Here is a 21,515-nt window from a genome sequence, read left to right on the forward strand (position 1 = left end):
GGAGATGATGGCTGGCAAGGCAGCAGGGACAACCAGCCAATCAGCAGCTGTGGGTGTCACCTGCATCTCAACACAGCTCACTCATCCACCCCTTTCTTTCAGTGGAGACAAGATACAGTAGTACCAAGACCTTATATCTGGCTCTCCAGAATTGCCATAATGACTCTGGGGGCTACACAGAATATCCTAGTGGGCCACATGTGGTCTCCGGGATGTAAGTTATGCATCTTTGTGCTAATGTGCCTCCCAAGAATGTCTATTTAAATTTTGATATACATAGGCCTGCTTTGTGTTGTGTGTTGGGGTTATCTTCAGACTTTAGCTCACGTGTAAGAGCTCCTGCACACTGGTGAGTCATAGCCTGATATCGCTTTTGGAATGCATGAGGAACCCCTCGATGCGAGGCATTTTCATGTGAAAACAGCCTGGCATCCCTGCAGGGGTTCCCTTCATCCCATTGCTTTCAATGGGGCAGCAGCAGAGACGGCCCCATTAAAAGCAATAGGAGAACATTGTGATCTCCTGCCGCTGCTATGACAGCAGCTGCGGGGGATTCCTTCATCCCCGTGGGGAGTCCCCTCATCACTGAACACCCTGCTGCTGTCACAATGGGTGATATTGCAGAAAGAAAGGAGATGCTGCGATTTTATTTTTATGCAGCTTCGCAGGCTTGAAAACAATGCAAATGAGAATGGAACCATTGAAATTCATTGGTTTCATAATCCTGCGTTTTGTTTTTTTTTTACTCCCTCTCGCAACGCAAGAAAATCGCACGGTTTTTTTCTCGCCAGTGTGAAGGAGCCCTAATCGTAACCACCGCATGCTCCATGCCTCACTATTTTAAAGGTGGAGCCCCAACCCCTTTTTTTAATTTTTATTTTTTAATCCCCCTTCACTGGAGAGATCATTTGAAATATTAAAATCTGACCAAAATGCTGGCTGACTGAAAGCTAACATTTTGTGACTTGGTGAACCTGGGACAAATGTGCCCATTTGGCCCAACCATCCTTTATTCTGAAGTGCTGCCGCATTTCAGAAAAAACCCACTTAGAACTTTGACTCGGAGCTCTTGAGTCAGTGGCAGGCTGTGCCCACCCACCTATACACAGCAAGCAGAGGAGCTGTCGGTCTTGATGACATGGGCAGGAAGCGCGGCCCACCTCTTTGACTCGAGCTCTGAGAGCTGAGTTCCAAGTCAAACGTTTAAGGGGGGGGGGGGTTTGTCCCAGCTTTCTGCTACCTGTGGTTCGGAGAGCATGAACCTGGTGACAGGTTCCCTTTACATCAATGTAGTGTTTGTTCTAACCCCCGCACGTCTTCAGTAGATCTACTTCTAAATGATGCTTGTTCATTATTCCTTATTCCCATCATTCGGTGCATGCGTGTGCTGCGTTATCGCCTAGGGAGGATTCCGCTAGAAGGAGTATGCTCTCGAAGTCTCGCTTGGTCTGTATAGTAGATGGCACTAGTCGCCTCTTCTGAAATGTTTCCTTAAGTAAATACCCCTAGATTTGCCTTCTGGAGCATCTTTTGTTACAGCTCTCTATTATTCCACATGACTACACTGACGATGGGATAGATCACTAAAGTCTGACCATGTCCAATCAGTGTTGGCTGTAGGGACATGCCCTGTTTGTAAGTAGAATAGTAATGGTGCAGTTCTTGTTATTCATCATAGAAATACGTGAACTAAAAATTTTAAAAATGCTCCATCGTCGTTTCATGGTGAATACAGGAAATTCCTAAATCGGACATGTGCAGAGGACCGACTGCTCCTCCTTAGCGAATCTCTGATCCAAGTCTGCTTGCTTGCTTTATTTTGCTTTCTTGGTGCTGCATTTTCATTTATAGCATGTCATGTTGAGCTGGTATTTCTCACGAATTCTTGTTAGATAACCCCCCCATGTTTCATAGAGCAAGCTTTTAAACCCCTTCCCCTTAACGACTGCCCTCTTTATGGCACTGCATCAAAAGTCTGCTGCAGGTCTCCTGTGCCAAGGAGAATGGGCGCTCTGCTGTTAAACAGCCTGGCAGTTGAACTGCAGAAACTGAAGGCCTGCTGCGAGAATTCTCGCAGCGGGATGTGAGCCGTGACCCGCAGCTCGTCTCCTCCGCTCTATGTCCCGCAGAGTCGGCGCGTGGACCTCTGCAAGGCTCGCACAGAAATGGGACATGCCACGATTTGTTTACCACGTGTTTTTTACACGGTCAAATCGCGACTGTCTGCATAGGAATGCATTATCTAATGCAATCCTATGGTAGTGTGCATGGGTGGAAATTCTGCGGGAAATCCCGCCGCGGAATTTTCGCATGTGCATTTATCCAAAGAGAAGCGAACAAATTCTTGTACGGCGTTCAGTCGATCCATGCATTTACACTGAACAATATTGTTTGGATTCCCGCGGCACGGTCAGAAACCAAACTATTTTCAGCCTTTGGTAAAAAAAACAACTCTAAAGTTTGTTGAACTTTCAATAATAAATGTGCCCAATGTGTTACATAACTTGTTATAATCTATCCAACGAGCAGTAGTTACAGGTTAGCCCCTTAAAGGGGTTAATCCAAAATAGACTTCTCACCTATCCATGGGAGAGGTGATACGTCTGATTGGCGGGGGTCTCACCACTGAGCCAAAATCCACATGTAGAATTTCCCTCACAATTCCATGTTAAGGTTTTGCCCATTGAAGGGGTCAAATCACATGTGAATCCGTGGTGAAATACACGGCAGAAATGTGCTGCTCTCAGAGGAAGGATCTGTGTTGGGTTCCACCATATAAACGTATTGTAGGTTTGCACACCTTCCACCTCTATCATTGAGCTATTATAGTCTCATGACGGAACTACGCCATTGTCCCCTACAAGGTAATTCACTCCACAATTGGCTTGTATCGGCACTGACCTGACACATGGCAACATTGTCATATGTGCTTGGGCTACTAGTTAGTCTTATGTTAAAGGTGAGATTGACTGCGTGTTTTTTTTTTTTTTTCTCACTTCCGATCGCTCAATTTAGACTTTCTTCTTACAGATTGTATGCAATAAAACCTTTTCTGTACGGTGGGTCATGTTAGACTTATAGCTGATTGACTTTTATAATTGACAGTTTTGGAATGTCAAAGCAGTGTGGTTTGAGATTCTGTTCTTCTACTGAATTAAAGTGGTTGATCTGGATTGTAACCATGGGTTTGCTTCTTTTCCCAGGTACAGCACCACACTTGTCCATAGGCTGTATCTGGTATTACAGCTCATGCCCACTCAAGTGGATGGGACTAAGCTGACACAAGGGAAACGGCCTATGGTCAAAGTGGTGCACGTCCATATAATCTACTGCAGTGCAATGTCTTCAGTAATTGTTACAATATGGATGACTCTGTTCTTGCCTCCATCCAATCCGCCATTTAATTTGACCATAGTGCTTTTCCTTTTACCTTCAAATTCATCTCATTACATACATCTACCTATAGTTATTATAAAATACACTGCTCAAAAAAAATTAAGGGAACACTTAAATCACATTATAAGCCAAAGTCGGTAAATGGGATACTGCCACGAAAACACACTTTTCCATCCCTGCACTACTCTCTTGATTGTCTGCCACTTTCTAGAGGTTTCCTGTGTATGTTGCAACAGCTTCCATACAGTGCAGCCTCCTGTCGGATGCTTATCAGGCACCATCTTGATGCTGAGATTTCTCCCTGCTTTCATTATTCTGTGTGATCAGTCCCATGATGCATCAGCACATCATATGAGCAGTTAGTGCCAGTACCATCTCTGCCTGTTTGGAGGACACTGTAATTATCACTACCCTGTATAATCCCCTAAATAAACTATAGACCATAATTATATTGTTGGGAGGCCCAAACTCTCCTCTCCTTCATTATAACGGTGACAGGAGCCTCTAATCATCAGTAGTAACTGTGATAGGAATTTGTTTCCTCAAACAGTTTGTGTAGTAGGCTCCATCACACATAAAGTTTGCTTACTGAAAAAGCCAAGTAAGTCTCAAGTGGTTGGAATGAGATCACTTGACCCACCTCCAGGAAGTTTCAGAAAGGAATAACTAAACAAGGTAATACTAGCTGATTTGTGTATACTGTGGGCTAGTTACATAATGGGTGAAAAACTAATTTCACCGGAGTGGTTCTTTAAACTTTGGGGATATCATTCTGTCCGGTTGGGGTTTGCAGTTTCACCTAACTTGGTGCAAATAAAATTGCCAACGGGTACACTGGAGAGGAACAACAAGACAACTACCAAAAAGGGAATGGTTTTGCAGGTGGTGCCCATGGACAATCACTCTCTCCTTATCGTTCCTGGCTGGCTCTTCTCTAGTTCTGCATTTTGCTAGTGTCTTTGTCACTACTGGTAGCATGAAGTGGTACCTGCCGCACAGGATAGCACATCCATATATGTCATCACAGGAAAGTTGGCTGGAAGACACAGCAGATCCTCAACAACATGGAGCAGATACAAGGACATTTCCACAAGGGGAGTTTGAGAGGACTGTAGAACGGACTGGTGTATGTGCCCTTGTATGAAGAGGAACAGGGAGAGCACTGCCAAAGCCCTACATGTCTTCCAGCGGTCTACTGATCTGCATGCTTCTGATCAAACTGTCAGAAACAGACCCCATGAGCGTGGGTGAGGACCTTACAGTGGGACCTGTGCTCCTAGGCCCGCACTGTGCAGATCAGTTGGCATGCACCAGAGAACACCAGAATTGGCAGGTCCACCATAGGCGTCCTTCCTGTTCTCTTCATGTATCACATAAGAGTCTGGAGATGCCATGATGAATGTTATGCTGCCCGTAACATTAGTTTTGTGTTGGAGGTTTGTGGGACTCCTTACACACATGCCTCCTGAGACCATGTGTTAGCCAGTGGTACTACAACTGCTTTTAGGAACTAGGATAAAATGCTCAGCCACTTTCAGACCGTACACTGGTGTAGTTGGACCTGGGTTCCTCTGTGCAGGACAATTCCCAGCCTGCTATGGTCAGTGTGTAGGCAGTTCCAGGATGACAAAGGCATTGATACATTGACTAGCCCTCATGTTACCCAGACCTGAATCCAATTGAGAATCTCTGGGATATTCTTTATCAGTGCATCCAAGACCACCAGGTAGTACCACAAACTATCTAGGAACTCGCTGAAGCCCCGAATCAGGTCTGGGAGGACGTTCCCTCAGGACACCATCCGGAGCATGCCCAGACATTGTTGGGAAGTGTATGCAGACACGAAGAGACCATACACGCTAATGAGTCACAATTATGAGTTGCCGTGATGAAATTCACACACTGATTTTCTGGGTGATTGGAATCCAGCTGTCTGTTGGTTGACAGTTTGGGCTTCCATTGACCGTTCATTTGTCATTTTGTTCTCAACGAATTACATCATTTATATCGCTAAACATTTTCAACTTGACTCTTTCGTTCATTGAGATCTGATGTCCGATTTAAAGTGTTCCCTTAATTTTTTTTGAGCAGTGTAATAGCGGTGCCTGCTTTTCATTAGATTTATCTTGTATGCATTCTCTATATGGCAGCTGGTGCATCAGTTCTTCTCCGTATATATAATAATATGCAATATGCCAGAAGTGATTTTTCTTTTAAAGTGGCAAAATTGAGATGTATCCATCACAATTCCCCATACATACCCTTCTTCCATATCTGTAGTTCTCTGGGGCACCGAACAGCATCACAGAGAAATGCCAGCTTTCCTTTTCCAACTTGAGGGCAGGCTTACGGAAAACTGGCAGCTTCGGGGCTCTACAAGATGCCAAAGTAGAGGACAGTAGCTTCAAAGAGCCAGGAATCAAGCGCTCTGCTTCCAGCCCCCGACTGGACACCCACGAGAGGGTGAGCAGTTCATTCATTTGATTGTTGAGCAGTAAAGTTAGAGCAGATATATATTCTCTGTGTACACTTGTGCGGGTTACTCTTCAATGTCTTACAAGCCTTGTTTTGATCTTGAGAAGTTTCTTCATGTATTATGCCTTGACCAATTTCATAGTGAAGATAACTTCAAGGCATTTTGTCCTCTCAAGCAGTCCGCACTATCCCTAAATAGGTATTATTGTATCTTGAACCACCAGAAAGTACTGGTGTAGATGAGATTGACAGGCAAGTGACACCCCCTGTAGCTGATTGCCTGCACAGCTGGCTGGTGTGCAGGTCTTGGCAGGGCACAAAGATTGTCCCACAGATGCAGAATTGGGAGCGCCGGTGGGGAAGCATTGGCAGGGGAGGACATCGGGAAACCTTGGAGCGGTGGCAGAGGATGCCCAGGCTGCGCCGGCAGGGGAGGACAGCCACAAGCTTGCGAGCAGCAGCAGGTGAAAAGTCAGCGGCAGGACATGGACATGCAGCGGGGGCAGGTGAGGTACAGCCATCCAATATCCCCGAAGTGCTGCGGGTTGGAGTGGCTGCGGCGCAGCCAGGAGACACACTGCCAGTGCCGCAAGGACAGCCGCAGCAGTGAGGCCGCGGAGGTAGTGTCGGCTACCAGTTGCCCAGGGGAGATGCTAGGAGGACGGCTGTTTCGGGGATAATCCTAGCAGCAGCGTCTATATAGGTTATTGCCGGGGCTGGACTGTTGGGGTAAGGGGTTCGTGTTCAGGTTAGGCTTAGATTATTTATTCTAAATGCTTGCATGTTACCCCTGTAACATGGAAATATTTTAAACTAATCTAAGCCTAATCTGAACACGAACCCCTAACCCTAACCGTCCAGCCCCGGCAACAATCTATGCAGACACTGCTGCTAGAAACGTACACAAATTATCCAATCGGGAGCTAGGGGTGTGACAGGGGCGTTCCTCCATGCAAGCCTTGTCAAACCCCTAGCTTCCGGTGGTGACAAGATGCAATAATACCCCCTAAATATCGCTATGAGGGTTCCTACCCAGGAGACTTTTATTCAACAGATTGCACTAAGTAGTCTCCACCAGTTAGATTTTGGAAGAATCCAGCATAATGGTAGAAATGCCCGCCAATCTTTTCCTATGGTATTTTTCTAGGCTTAACTCTAAGGCCATCAATCATGTAGTTGATTGGTTCACAGTTTGCACTTCTTGCTGAAATCTGCAAAACTGCCATTTTATTTACAGATGAATAGCATTTCGTATACAAGTCAAAGACTAACCTCTTTATTCCTTCTTCTCTTGCATTCGAAAATAGTGACTATAGTAGGAAAATGAAGTAAAATGCATGATAATCCATGCCTGTACTAACCAGCTTAAAGTAAACCTGTCACAAATCATAAGCACCATAAAGTAAGTTATGGTGCCTTATTGTTTAGGTGATGGGGAGTCCGGGAGCCTCTTTGCATACTTTCCTGGTTCCCCGGCAAAGTCAGCACACCTATATCAAACATGCAGGCTGATCGCGGCTGCTGGTGGGCGTCAGCTGGCTCCTGCCATATATTAAGCCAGCTCGTCTTCCAGGCCTCTTCCATAAAAACCCCACTGCCGGAAAGCGTACATGTACACCCTTTAGTGTTTAGGGGTTGAACACTATTGCCGAATAGATGCATTTTAGTGGAAAAAAAATTGTCCTTCCCCTTCTCAGAGTTCCATAGCCTTTAAAATTTTATGACGCACCCTAAAGGCCCATTTACAAGTAACAATTATCGCTCACAGTTCATTTAAATGACTGGAAATATAGCGATGACCGTTACATGTAAACGCGGGCATTAAGGTGAACTTAAGGCCCATTTAAACGCAAAGATAATCTTTCAAACGACTAAGTTTGAAAGCTTTTGCGATCTATTTGCATAGAGTTAATGGCCATTAACATGTTATCTTCATTTGCATGTAAAAAGGCCTCCAGGAGCTGTTTGCAGAGCCAGTGTGGGATTAATCACACGACCGGCTGTGCAAACCGCTGCATTATTCTCTTTGCTGCTGTCGGCAGATTACAAAATTCTCTGCCAACTCCCGTGGAGATAACAGCATGCGGTGTATTGAGATACTTTTATCTCTTACTAGCTGAATGATGAATTTCACGTTCAAGCAAAAACTGCACGGTGCCTGCGCTTATCGCTAATTTTCAGTCGTTCGAACAAATTTTGAGCGGTTAATCGTTACATGTAAATAGGCCTTTAAAATCCATCATTCAGCTAGTGAACGATAAAGTATCTCTGGACCGCACACTGTTATCTCCACATTGTAATCTGCCAACAGCCACAAAGAGAACAATGCAGCTGTTTGCACAGCTGGGTGTGTGATTAATCACAGGCTGGGCTTTGCAAACAGCTACTGGAGGTCCTTTTACATGCAAATGAAGATGATAAAGTGTTAATTTAGAGTTAAAGGGCTTTAACTTTATCCCAAAACAAAAGTGCAATAGTGGGTAATCACATAATGCTATGTGCAGCTGAGATATGGGGAGGTGTTTGGTAGGATCCTCAAGCAGTAGCGGAACAGATGAAACTGGCCTCTAAATAATGCCCATGTTTTAATGGAAACTATTAGATAAAGACTATATTTTTGTCTGTGCCTAATGGATGAAATGGGGTAGTGGCCATTGATGTTAAGGGTGGGTCCAACAGAAACATTCTTGGTCATTTTTATTTCCAACCAGCCAGGTAGTTTTTGTTTTTGAGTGTGAACAGACCTAAGCTCTTGACTGAAAGGTGTGAACAAATCTATCTAGGCATTAATTGCATATTGATTGATCAGGTAAGGATTTTGTTCAGTGGGTTCCACCATTAAGGAGAGGCCAGCTGTCAGTTTTGACTGTTGTGTGAACCTCAAACAATTCCTCATAACTCAGCTTCCACAAAAGTCAAACCTAACTTTTTAGCTTGTGCGTAGAGTAACCTATAATTTTTGGTAAGTGGAGGTCACGTTGCTGTTCAGTGTTTGTTACATAGACCTTCTTTGTTCCGCTGTCTCAGAAGCCAGAGATTTGGGAGATCCTTCAGAAGTGGAAAAGAAATCTAGAAGCGGTTGCCGTGAGCAGCAGTATCGCTATGCACAGTAAACCTTTGTGCGGGCCGCTGGAAGAAAGCTTGCAAGCCTCAGTGGTAGGGTCTTACGAATGGCTGGACTTAGTAGAAGCGTAGTAGCTGCAGGATCAACAAAACAAAGCTTGCTTTTAGACATGTGACTACAGTCTTGTAATAGATGTGCCCTGTGTAATCTGTACTGTGCACCGCAGTAGAATTCAAATTTCGCTTCCGTTTCCCCTATCCTTGGACGCTGATGTGTCGCCCGTACAAAGTGGAGGCAGCCACTCTCGGCTATGTCCAGATGTTAGATTTAAATACCCGATGTAGCATAGATTTGCTGTTTGCAGTACAACGGATTCACTCACAGATTAGTCTTTGTCATTCAATGGGAACAATCCTCAGATTAATTTTTTTTAGTGTAATCTGCAGAATTAAAGGGGCTTTTACATGGACCAATTATCATTCGAATCCCCGTGGTTCAACGAGAAACTGAACGACCATCATTCGTCGTTTGTGCATGCAGAAAACTGGGCGAGGGATCGCTTATGAACAAATGCCTGTTGACTGTGAATGGAGACGGGCGGGTCAGATCGATCCACGACCCACTTCGCCTCTATTCAATCAGCAGTGCTCACTCCTGTGTTTAAAGCACAGGAGCTATTCTCACTGGGACGACCTGTCGGGCACAGGTACCCGACAGATCGTCCTGTGTAAAAGCACCTTGAGTGTCATGCCGCTTATCTCTATGGCGGACTTGCTGAAAGCTCATTCACATGCATGTGATGCAGATTGTGCTCAGAATCCGCCCTGAAATCTGATGTGTGAACTGGGCCTTCTAAGAATTTTCTTCTGAATAGCAGCGGAACAATATTGGCAAACTAGGGCTACGTTCACATTAGTGTTTTTTTTTTAATGAGCCAGCTTTACTAAAAATGGAAATCAGTAAAGCGAAAGTGAAATGGAAAGCATTCCTTTTGTTTGGTGGATTTATTATACAGACTCGTCAAAAAAAGGATAAAATTCTTTCCCTCACACAGCATTGAAAACTGGTCCGTTTTTTTCTTATGCAGCCTGGTAGAGATGAGCAAACGGTGTATGTTGTTGTTCTGCACCACAGGAGCTTTTTGTGCTACCCTTGGCACACCTGAGTTGTGGTACTAGTGGCTCAGTGGTTAGCACTGTTGCCTTGCAGAGCTGGAGTTGTAGGTCCAAATCTCCTCATAAATGACGTCTGGAAGGATAAAGAACAAGTTTGGAATTCTAGGTTCAAATTTGACGAAGGGCAACATCTGCATGGAGTTTGTATGTTCTCCTCTGGAGGAGGAAGCTTGGTAGCTTAGTGGCTAGCATTATTGCCTTGTAATGTTGGGCTCCTATGTTCAAATCTGACAATGGGCAACCTCTACATGGAATTTGTTTTTGTTTTGTTTTCTTTGTTTTTTTTCTTCTCCGCCTTCTCTTCCAGAGAAGGAAGAACAAGCATGATGGCTCAGTCGTTAGCACTATTGCCTTGTAGTCCTGGTGTCCTAGGTTCAAATCTGAACAAGGACATCCTCTGTTTTTGAGTTTTTCAAAGTCCATGCAGATGTTGTCCCTGGTGAGTTTTCAACCCAGGACCCAAACATTGCTAACCACTGAGCCACATTCATTGAAGAATCACCACAATTTTGCTAGGGGAGCACAAAAACTCCTATGGTGCTCAGGAGACGAAACGGGAAATGAAAAACTGATTGCTTTCCAGTTTCATCCATCCACCATTGACTACATTGCAATAAAAATGGATTTGCTTAGATTCTGTGTTCATAACTGGAAACGACTGCACAGCCTTCAGTTTCAGTACATGTCTGCGGGCTGCAAAACTGAACCGTTTTCTTAACAATTTCCAATGTTACAAAACTATGGAGGGGCTTGGTTTTGTGGTTTTGCATCTTCTCCAAGTTTTGTGTTTTTTTTTCTTCTTTTTTTCTTTGTGGCCAAGGTGCTCCATGAACTATATGTTCCGTCTCCGTTAGGGCTCTGTGAGCAGAATCGTGCGATAAAGCCCCATGTGACCGTATGCTGATTATGCAAAGATATACCCCTTGTGTCCTAACTGCGTGTAACGAGCAGTCTTGTATCCATGATTACAGTATTGGGGTGTTCACTATGGTTTGATGCAAACAACAAGGATGTAATGTAGATGTGACATGGCTCCGAAGCCTGCTCTAGAAAAGTACAGAATTCTTCATATGATATTCTCACATGTTGCATACTGTATATGGCATGATGTATACCCTTTAGTATTTTCCTGGTGTCTCTGGGCCTTCATTTGGACATCTGTGGATGGCTGAGAGTAAAAGATCTCCTTTTCTTTTCTTCCCCCTCTATTCGTAGAATAAAGAGCCACTTATGGCTCGTATTCCTCCAACTCCAACAAGGAGGATATTCGGCCTACCGGAGACGGACTCTCTGCCAGACGCCAAAAAAGAGTAAGTATTACTGGTCCCGAGCCTAGCCCACGGTTGTCACCATTGTAACCTCACGTCACCTACCTACTTTCTAATCCACCAAGCACTTAACCTCGATTGTTCTTTATGTCTGTTCTGTTTCTCCACTTCTCTAATACAAAACCACCCACAAACCATATCATTGTATCAAGCTGTTCTAACTTCTAGTTTTTGAAGTATGATTACGAACTGTAAAGTCTTGGATAGAAGCGCTTTGTAACAAGAAAAAAACAAACTTTACTTCGATCATAATAGAGACTTAGAAGGTGGACTACAGATGAAACTTGACATGGTTCCCACCACACAATTGCACACAAACACTTTGTCCAGCATGACTGCCACTTCATCCACCTCGTCCTCCAGCACAAGCTCCAGTACTGATCCCAAAGACAAGCGAAGGTAAGACACTTACCCCTGCATGTTCTACTTCTCCTAAAACCTTCTCCACCTCTTTGGCAGTTCAGGTTATTTGTGAATCTCACTACTGTCTTACGGTGTTACAATCTTGTGCTCGGCCAGACCTTCACTCAGTAGCTGATGTTTAAAGGGTTAACTGTATTGGTCGGGTTGGATTTTGTGGGTTTTCTGATACTTGCCTTACCTCCCTATAAAATGTATATGGGCATTTCGCTCTAATTGCTGGCAAAGACCTTTTGGTTGACTCTTAACCCCTTAGGCCTCATGTCCACTGTTAAAATCGAATTGCGGAATCCGCATTCGATTTTGCCTTAGCCATCCTTGGGCAATTAAATTGTAATTTGCACCCGCGGATGGCATTTTAATGGATTTGCGTTTTCTCCCGCACATGAGAGAAAACGCAGCATGCTCCATTTTCTGCGGGTCTCCCGCAGGCTTCCATAGAAGCCTATAGAAGCCTATAGAAGCCGTCCGATCCCGCGGTACACCCGCAGCTGAATTTCTGCTCTCTGGCGCGGGTGAGCATGAGTTCAGAGAGGGGGGGAAAAAAAGAATGCACGGCGCATGCGCCGGGCACAGAGAAGGAAGGTAAGAAAATTCTCTTTTCAGTCCTCATGTACCCGGGAAAGGAGGGTCCCGCTGTGGGCTTCTGCATGGAGAATCCGCGCGGGTCCGAATTTCCTAGTGGACATGAGGACTTAGTGATGGCCCAATAGTATTTTTACATCCTGCGGTTGCAGGACGTGTTTGGAGGGAGACACCTGTTTATTACAGCTGACACTCATACGGCCGATCACGGCTATTAACCCTTTAAATGCCGCTGTCAGAACTGCAGGAGCGATCAAAGAATCACTGGTTGTAGTCCTCTAGGAGGACTAAAAGAAAGTATCAATGTGGTCCAAAAAAAAAACCCGCCAGAAATGCACTTTTTTTGATAACCCCATCTCCGAGAAAAAATGTAATAAAAAGTGATCAAAAAGTCAATTGTATGCAACAATGGAACCAACGGAAACAGGCCGTACCTCACAAAATGAGCCCTCACACAACTATGTCGATGGAAAAATAAAGTTATTGTGCGCAGAAAACGGACACAGAAAATAATTTAAAAAAATTAAATGTCTTTAAAAAAAAAAATACAAGTACTACAGCAAAAAACTATGCAACGAAGTTTGGTATCATAGTAATCGTACTGACCCATAGAGTAACTTTATCGGGTCATTTTTGTTGCAGTTTGTGCGCCGTAGAAACAGGACGCACCGAAAGATGGTGGAATGTCGTTTTTTTTTTCTCATTTCTCTCCAGTTAGAATTCTTAAGTTTTTCAGTACATTATATGGTATAATAGTACCATTGAAAACTACAACTCGTCCCGCAAAAAAACACACAGCAACGTCGCTGTATGGGAGGAGGAAAAAACTAAAAAAAGCTCCATTGCTAAGGGGATAAACATACATGGCTGATTAGAGTTGGGCTTCGTGACTCTGACGGCAAGGGCCTACACCTCCATAGTACAGAGTTGTAGGACCTCCATGTGGTGCTCTATGCAGCGCTGTATTTAAGGGTTTTCACACCCTGATGGTCCGGCAAGAACATTTGTAGGTACTTTGGTTTGCCTCATCATTGAGCCCTGTAAAGTTGCTGTCGATCAACCAACATACGAGCAAAAGATGATATTCTTCATGTGGCACTAAAAATCTAGTTAGCGGCTGCACATCTTCCAATATAAACAGCGATTACACAATGGGATGGGTAAATGATCTCATGAATGATTGTTCGTCCATCATACATTCTGTATATGCTGTGTGAAGGCCAGGTAAAATGACACCAACCATGTTGATCTCCATTTGTTACACGTCTGAGATAAAGACTTTAGGTATTTTCCCAGGCTAGCAATACTTCTAGGGTGGAATGTCTCCTTAATATGGCATCTACTAGGGCACGATGTGGAAAAAGACCCATAAGAATTTGTAGGCATAAAGAGGTACAATAGAACTCCACAGAAGTCTATATATAGAAGCTCCTGGTCCGACATACATGAGCTCGCCATGTACTACGTAGACATTCATCTGGCCGCTACAGGGGAAATGTCTAGCTGGGCATGGCTTCTCCCAGAAGATGTTTGCATTCAGCTGATCACTCTGGCAGCTTTAATCTGAAAGGCGTTGTCTCTGATGACCTACTCCTTGTTATTTCCTGCATTCATACATGGGAGCGAATAGTAGTTCTACTTGATGAGACCCTTCAGCTGAACTAGAATAAATCATTAAATTGTAATTCTTACTTTTTATCAGGTCGTATCAAACACCTGTCCGTGATGAAGAATCAGAATCACAAAGGAAAGCTCGCTCTCGGCTCATGAGGCAGTCAAGGCGATCTACTCAGGTAAAAGGCCAAACTTCTCTCCTTTTCTAACTTTTTGCTGTTTCTTTAAGAGTATTGTGGACATTCCATGGCACATTCCTCACCATTTCTGCAGTCAAAATCTGCACAATTGCTGCAGAGATTGCCTCGCAGTCTGCTGCGTACCTGCAACTGATTTCAGAAGATACAGCAGTCACTCCTGAAGTCTTCGCTGTCGGCTCACTCCTTCACCCGGCACCCGGAGGCCTCTAGTGAGCACAGCAACGCTGGCCAGGTGATGTGGAAGTGGCATCTCCTGACCAGTGACACTGCGCTCAGTACAGGCCGCCGGGCACTGGATGAAGTCGTGCGCTGACAACCGAAGACTTCAGGAGTGACAGCTGTATCTTCTGAAATAAGCTGCTGCAGATTTTGACTCTGTTTTAGATGCGGAAGTGCTACAGAATTTGCCGCAGAACTTCCGCTGTGGACATTCTGCCGCATTTCTGCCCCGCGTAAACCTTCCCTAAATGAAAATTCCAGTAAAGCAAAAAATTCCTCTGCAATTACTCATTGGTGAAACTTCCTTGGTAAAACGGTGCAGCAAAGAAAATACTCCATGTAAATGATGGCACTTTTCAGCTCCATGGAAAGCACAGATGAAGCACATATTTCCAATGTTCCTCAACTGTCCAAGCTGTATGGTCAAGAACCAGATTGGGAATACACACAGTAGATATGATTTATTTTTTGCAATGACTATGCGCAAAAGAAAATCTACATGTACAGCACAGGAATATATGCAGTACAGCAAAAGGGTTAGTTTAGCATCTGAGAGGGCTCACTACAGTCTTGGGTTGCTGAGTTCAGTTGCATTCTGTGTCCCAAAAATCATAAGAATTCTGGTATCGTATGTTGCTGATTTGCAGTGTTTATCAGGGGTGGTAAGTCCGCTGTGTGTCGTCCCCCTCCCCCCCACCACCTAGGATAAAGGGACTGAATTTCTATAATGCACTGTGCTCATTCAGGTCATTTTGGCTTCTGTAGAGCTATGCAGAGCATTACAGTAACTAGTACGAGCAGAGAGGTACTCGGATAAAGCACATTACTCGGACGAGTAGTGCTTATCCGAGTACGTTCGCTCATCTCTAGTCCTTTGAATTTTTTTTTCTTTCTGATTCTCAAACAATCAATAAATAAAATACAGTAAATTCTGCCTTTTGTGTTTTATTAGGGTGTGACACTCACTGACTTGAAGGAAGCTGAGAAGACGCTAGGAAAGTCTGTAGAGATGCAGTCCACTGAACAAAGAGATGATAAAGAGCAGGCTACAGAAAATATGGTTGGTATTTTTAAACTTAGATTTTCTTTTTCACGCCCTAGGATCTATAGGTATGGCCTGGGTGCGCAGGGTTTATATGGAGCGGGCTTTGTAGCGAAGCCCACGCCATACATGGCTGGTGCTGGCTGTCTTTGACTGCTGACGCCTGGCCGCAACAACCACAATCGGCATTCTTGCACATCTCGGCTGTTAATTCTAGCAGCGGCATTTAAGCGGTTAACACAGCCATGATCAGTCCTCCACAGTTGCCCTATAGTTCTGCCTATTAAGACTTGCAATGCAATGGCCACAGAAATACTATAAACTGCAATGCAGAAGTGGGGTCCTGATAGGATGCTATGCAAGCAGAGGCTTGAAGATAGCCTCTGGGTCTGCCAGCTACGGTGACCTATGAGGCTCAGCCTCTGGCTGAGCTTCATAGGCTTTCGAATACACTATTCTTCAGCATAGCAGTGTATTAGAAGAATGGTGATGAAAGATGCTGATAATCAAGTCTCCTAGTGGGACAAAAATCAACTTTAAAAAATATAAAGTATAAAACAGAAAATTAGGAATACAAATGCCGAAATCCCACTTTTTTTCCTCTTTATAAAAAAAATAAATAAAAAAATCACACATGGTATTGCTGCTTTTGTAATGACCGAGCGAAAAAAAAACAGTACTTTACCCAGTGAAGGTCATTGGGGAAAAAAAGGTGAAAATAGGTTGTTTTGCCTTACAAAAAACAGAATAAAAGATCAAAATGTTGCATGGATCAATAAATAGTACTATTAAAAAGTACAGCTCATCCTGCAAAAAAAAAAACAACTCACACAGCCCCCCTCCCCCTTCCCAAAAGCTAGTTTTTTTTTTTTTCTACAAAATGCTCAGTTCAGCGCTAAATTTTTCTTGGGGCTCTTGCACACTTGCGGTTTTTTTCTTGCACATTTTTTCACACTATATTGCTGAGGTTTTTTTAACGCGAATGTCAATGGGACGTGCTAATCTTAAAAACGCATCTCATAAAAACCATGAAGCACAAACTTGCGACTTTTGTGCGATGCATTTTTAACATTAGGAAGTCACATTGACATTCACGTTTAAAAAAAAATAACGCGCAAGAAAACCCCAAGTGTGCAAGATCCCTTTATGGTGTCATAGAAATGAGTTCCCGGGAAATGTCAGAACGGAATAATATATTCTGCCCTTTGTTCTTTTTGAACAGGATCCGGTCCGAAGGTCGCGGTTAGCACTGAATACTGAAACTGTCATATCTGCACCTGTAAATACTGTGAATTCGCCAACAAAGAGAGGTTATATATAATATCATTGTGCTGCTTTATTCTATACAGAAAATGACTAAATGCTCCAGTAATGATCAGGATCAATAATCCTATACTAGCTCCAACCAAGATCACCAACTTCACTTATGTAGCACTGGTGGCTTTAGTTCCCCTACATGGAAATGATCGGAGTGTTTCTTGCTGATGACTTTTATCGTGCTATTTGGGTAATGTTTATACATACAGTATGCCTCAATTGACTTCAGTAGAAGCTATCTGTGTGAAATCTGCGCAAAAATGGAGCATGCTGCAATTTTCTATCCACGAGCGGAAACCGCAATTGGTTTCCGCTTATGTGTATGAAGAATCACTTTGCCATAGCATGCTATGAAAGGTATTTGCTGCGGAATCCGGAGACGGATCCCCTCTCCGGATTCCGCAAAGGCAAATCCGCCCGTGTGCAGGAGGCCTAACTCCCATAGTGTGAATGGAGCACACACCCAAACTCCTCCTGAAAAGGTTAAGAGCTGAGGATCCTGAACAGAGAACTCCCCTCCTACTGATTTAGTATTCCCTAATGGGGTATATGATTTTTTTTTTTTCTGACTAACCCTTTCATATAGTAAAAAATGGCATTGTGTAAGAATTCCCTAATTGTGTGTGAGGTGTATCTAACAATACTCCTTTTCTTCTACAATAGAACTTGAAAGTGTTAGCAAAGAAGATTATGACAGTGAAAACTTAAACCATTTGACAACAAGGGATCGAAGAAGATGGAGGAAAGAACGAACAGCAAACATGGAGGTAAATTCTTACTACGGAGTTGGAAAGCCGCCCATATACATATAGTTGATGGATGATCCTGCTGATTACAGCGGTATTGACCTTTAGTCTAATGAGGATGTGGTCTATAGATTGTCCCACAGGGGCAGTTTGTATTTTAACATGCCCAATCCTTTATATTTTGGGAGGTATGCTGCCGCCAGAGGTGTCTAGCAGTGGCTTATTCCCATCTGCCCTCTGAAATAAGCATGCACGCTTGTTCAGATTGTGTGTGGTTATGGTGTAGCCTTGTGAAATGGCTATAGCATGTGTATAGTGGGTTAAAGGTGGCGACACTTAAGTATTGCTACATGTAATGAAAGTCACTGGGGACACCCCTAAAACTTTTAATAATTAAAACATGGCCAATGTGACCTACAAGGTACACAAAAAATAAAGTCCGGGCTACAAATGAAAGCAATTCCAGACTATTAGTTACTAGGACAAAAATCGATGGGTGACCGCACTGATCAGACACAAAAGTTCCAAAAACTAAAAAATGTTCTTGTTCCTAATCCCTTGGCCAGACTGTCGCTCTCCTTGGCCAGACTGTCGCTCTCCTTGGCCCATGTCATAGTTTAGGCCTTTGTGTAGGGCATCAGTGGGCCAGCGAGTTAATGCCCTACTAAGTAGTAATAAAGGAACATGCTTGTAGTACCAAATGTTGACCGACCCACACTGTCAGGTATGTATTTGATCTACGAGGGCAGGAGAATAGATCTTTTCCTATAATATAATTCATTTCTGCCCAAATTGCCACATTTAGAGAGCCCCTAGCGTTTTATTTTTCTGTTGACATAACTGTAGATGCTCTTTTGCAGAAAGGAAAAAAAACTAATTCCAACATTACTTGCATTTTAAAAATGCATAATTCACCTTGCAGCATAATGAGCATGTTAATTTCATTGTTTTGGTCAATGTGATTGCAGGGATACCAAATACATGTAGATTTTTTTTTTCTTTCCTACTTTTGTATAATAATTACATATCATGTGGAATAAAGTTTTTGTTGTATTTGGAGAACCATAACTTTTTCACTTTCATTTTTTGAAAACTCTTTAATTACATTTTTAGCATATCAAAACAATACGGTATCTTACAGTATATTAGATATACAATCACAGGTAGCAGTTGTCTCATACCACTAAGGACATTCAGGAACAATGCACAAAAATTGTGCAGAAATTATCCCAATCATGTAGTCTGTTGGTGTAGGCTGATTTCGTTAGGCAGAAATACAGCAAGAAAAATACCTGTGACAGTAAGAGTTATATGTTGTTCTGCTACTGTTGTACCTTGTCACCACCAGAAGCTTGGGGTTTGACAGGGCTTCCATGGAGGAATGCCTCTGTCACGCCTCTAGCTCCCAATTGGCTGACTTCTCTCCTCTTTCCTTCCCCGTGGCCACCCGGCTGCCAATGGGCTTTCCCCTGCTGCAGCAGCGAGATCAGCCCAGCGGCAGCCACACTGTCCTTCCCCTCCCACCCCCCCTGTCCTTCCCACTGTAGCGGCGAGATGCTGATGACTTCTCCACTCCTCACCCGCCTCTTGGTAGCGGCGCAGGTGACAGCTGCTGAAGGGAGAGGAGGCAGAGGAGCGGAGAAACCGGCGGCTACCGAATTCCCTGAAAGTGCAAAGAGCGTTGAAAGGGCCTCATCCACTGCCCTGAGCACTGCTACAGCATAGGGGCAGGAAACTGTTAGCCGTGTGGGCAGGGGGAAGGATGACAGTGTTGTCGGTGGTGGGGCATCGATCTCTGTGTGCACGGTACTTCAGAGCCGGAAGGGCAGCGGGGACAGGCAAGGCAATCGGACTGTAGTGATTTTTGCCTACCCTGAAGAGTTAGGGTTTCGTGTTAGGCTTACTAATAGCAAAACTAACCCTAACCTTCCAGGCCAGCCAAAAATAACTACAGACGCTGCTAGGACCTTCAACAATTCAGCCCATTGGGAGCTAGGGGCATGACAAAGACATTCCTGCATCCAAGCCCTGTCAAACAGCTAGCTTCCAGTGGTGACAAGGTACAACATTCCTTTTTTGTTCAGACACTGTATTTTCTAGGTTTGTGTGTCATGAAATCAATTGTCTAGCTAATGGATATATTATAGAATTTTCAACTTATTAACTACTAAACCAGTAAATCAACTGATAATCAAATCTATAGGTGATCGATCCATTAACCCCTTAATGACACGGCCTATTTTGGCATTGAGGACCAAGCGATTTTTGGTATTTTTCCATCTCCATTTTTCAAAAGCCATAACTTTTTTATTTTTCCGTGGACGTGGCCGTATAAGGCCTTGTTTTTTACGTGTCGAGCTGTAGTTTTTATCGGTGCCGCTTTTGGGTACATAGGCTATATCGTAAAACTTTTATATATTTTTTTTTTTTTTATAACAGGGAGAGAAAACGCATCAATTCTGACATAGATTTTAATTTTTTTTTATACAGCATTAATCATGCCGCATACATGACACACAATTTTTTCTGCGGCCCGGTACGGTAACAACGATACCAAAATATTTTTTTTAGGTTTTTACACTTGTTTGCAATAAAAAGCCTTTTTTTTTTTTTTCTCTATAGCTGCATTCAAAGTCCTGTAACTTTTTTTTATTTTTCTATGTACGGAGCTCTGAGGGCTTATTTTTTGCGAGACGAGCTGTAGTTTTTATTGGTACCATTTTGGGGAATGTATGGCTTTTTTTAATCACTTTTATTGCATTTTTTGTGAGGCAAAATGCTAATTAGCATTTTGCCTCTGTTTTTTAGCAGGTTTTTTTTAAGCTTTTTGTTGTACAAAATAAAAAGCGTGTTCAACTTTTTGTACACGTCATTACGGACGCATCAAAACCCAATATGTGGGGCTTTAATTTTTTTTTTTACCTTTTTTTATGCTAATATTAGAAAAACCATAAAAAAAGGGGTTTTACATTTTTTTTTTACATTTTTCTTTTCTTTTTTTTTTCACTATTTGAGTCCCTCTGAGGGACTTGCAGCACTGTACCTATGATCGCTGTCATAAGGCATGGCAGAGCTACTGCTCTGCCATGCCTTATCGCTTATACAGCGATCATAGGCAATACAGGATGCCAGTGTCTGGCGTCCTGTTGCCATGGTGACAGGCCGGGCTCTCGCGATGACATCGCGAGAGCCGGCCGGAGACACAGAGGGAGCGTGCTCCCTCTGTGAACTCTTTCCCTGCCGCGATCTACTTAGATCGCGGCAGGGAAGGGGTTAACAGCGTGGGACGCATCTCCGATGCCCCCCGCTGTTGCAGCGGGGCGCCGACTGTGACTGACAGCTGGCTCCCGCTGCGGGATAGCGCGAGGTCAGTCATGATCTCCCGCTATCCCGATGACGTATCGGTAAGTCATTTTGCGCGAAGTACCAGGCTGCCATGACGTACCGGTACGTCATGGAGCGGGAAGGGGTTAAAGACCACAACACTGCATAATCCAAAATTATAGCTAGCATCTAAAGAGTTTTTCTTATGTGGGTAAGGGATATTGGTTTATGTTACGAACTGCGTACGGCAATGTTATTGATTTTTCTGCGAGTTACTGCCTATCACACGGGCATACAGCGCACGCATAATACGGGGTAATTATACACCTGTGTAACCACAGCCTTGGGCCAGGCCTTCAACATGGCCTAATGGCTCTACAGTCTTGCAGATCTTGACGACTGTTAGACCTCAGTCTGCCATGGCATCCCATCTTCACAGTACAAAGGGAGCATCCTGCCTCTAACCGCCCAGGTGTTGCCACAACATCTACAGGTTCAATGGCCGGGAGCAGTTTTCTGACCCTGGCTGTCTGTTAACCTTGGTCTTCTGTAGTGATTGTATAGACCCAGCCTTTATGCCAGCTCAGTGACCATTCTATACATCTTGGTG

General features: G+C 43.8%; 1 protein-coding gene across 4 annotated transcripts in view; it reads left to right on the top strand.

The window, feature by feature from the left end:
* PPP1R12C (protein phosphatase 1 regulatory subunit 12C) overlaps positions 1-21,515 on the top strand; it is a 90,265-nt gene that overhangs the window by 51,069 nt on the left and 17,681 nt on the right. Inside the window, exons 10-16 of one of the 4 annotated variants that reach the window (XM_066607757.1) lie at positions 5,677-5,859; positions 11,326-11,420; positions 11,694-11,837; positions 14,146-14,236; positions 15,429-15,536; positions 16,741-16,828; positions 17,499-17,602. In XM_066607757.1, coding sequence (XP_066463854.1) covers positions 5,677-5,859; positions 11,326-11,420; positions 11,694-11,837; positions 14,146-14,236; positions 15,429-15,536; positions 16,741-16,828; positions 17,499-17,602 — 813 coding nt within the window. The remainder of the gene's footprint in view (positions 1-5,676; positions 5,860-11,325; positions 11,421-11,693; positions 11,838-14,145; positions 14,237-15,428; positions 15,537-16,740; positions 16,829-17,498; positions 17,603-21,515) is intronic. The other 3 variants (XM_066607758.1, XM_066607759.1, XM_066607760.1) reach the window with 3 other exon arrangements.

The sequence above is a fragment of the Eleutherodactylus coqui genome, chromosome 6, assembly GCF_035609145.1.
Source record: "Eleutherodactylus coqui strain aEleCoq1 chromosome 6, aEleCoq1.hap1, whole genome shotgun sequence".
NCBI lineage: Eukaryota > Metazoa > Chordata > Amphibia > Anura > Eleutherodactylidae > Eleutherodactylus > Eleutherodactylus coqui.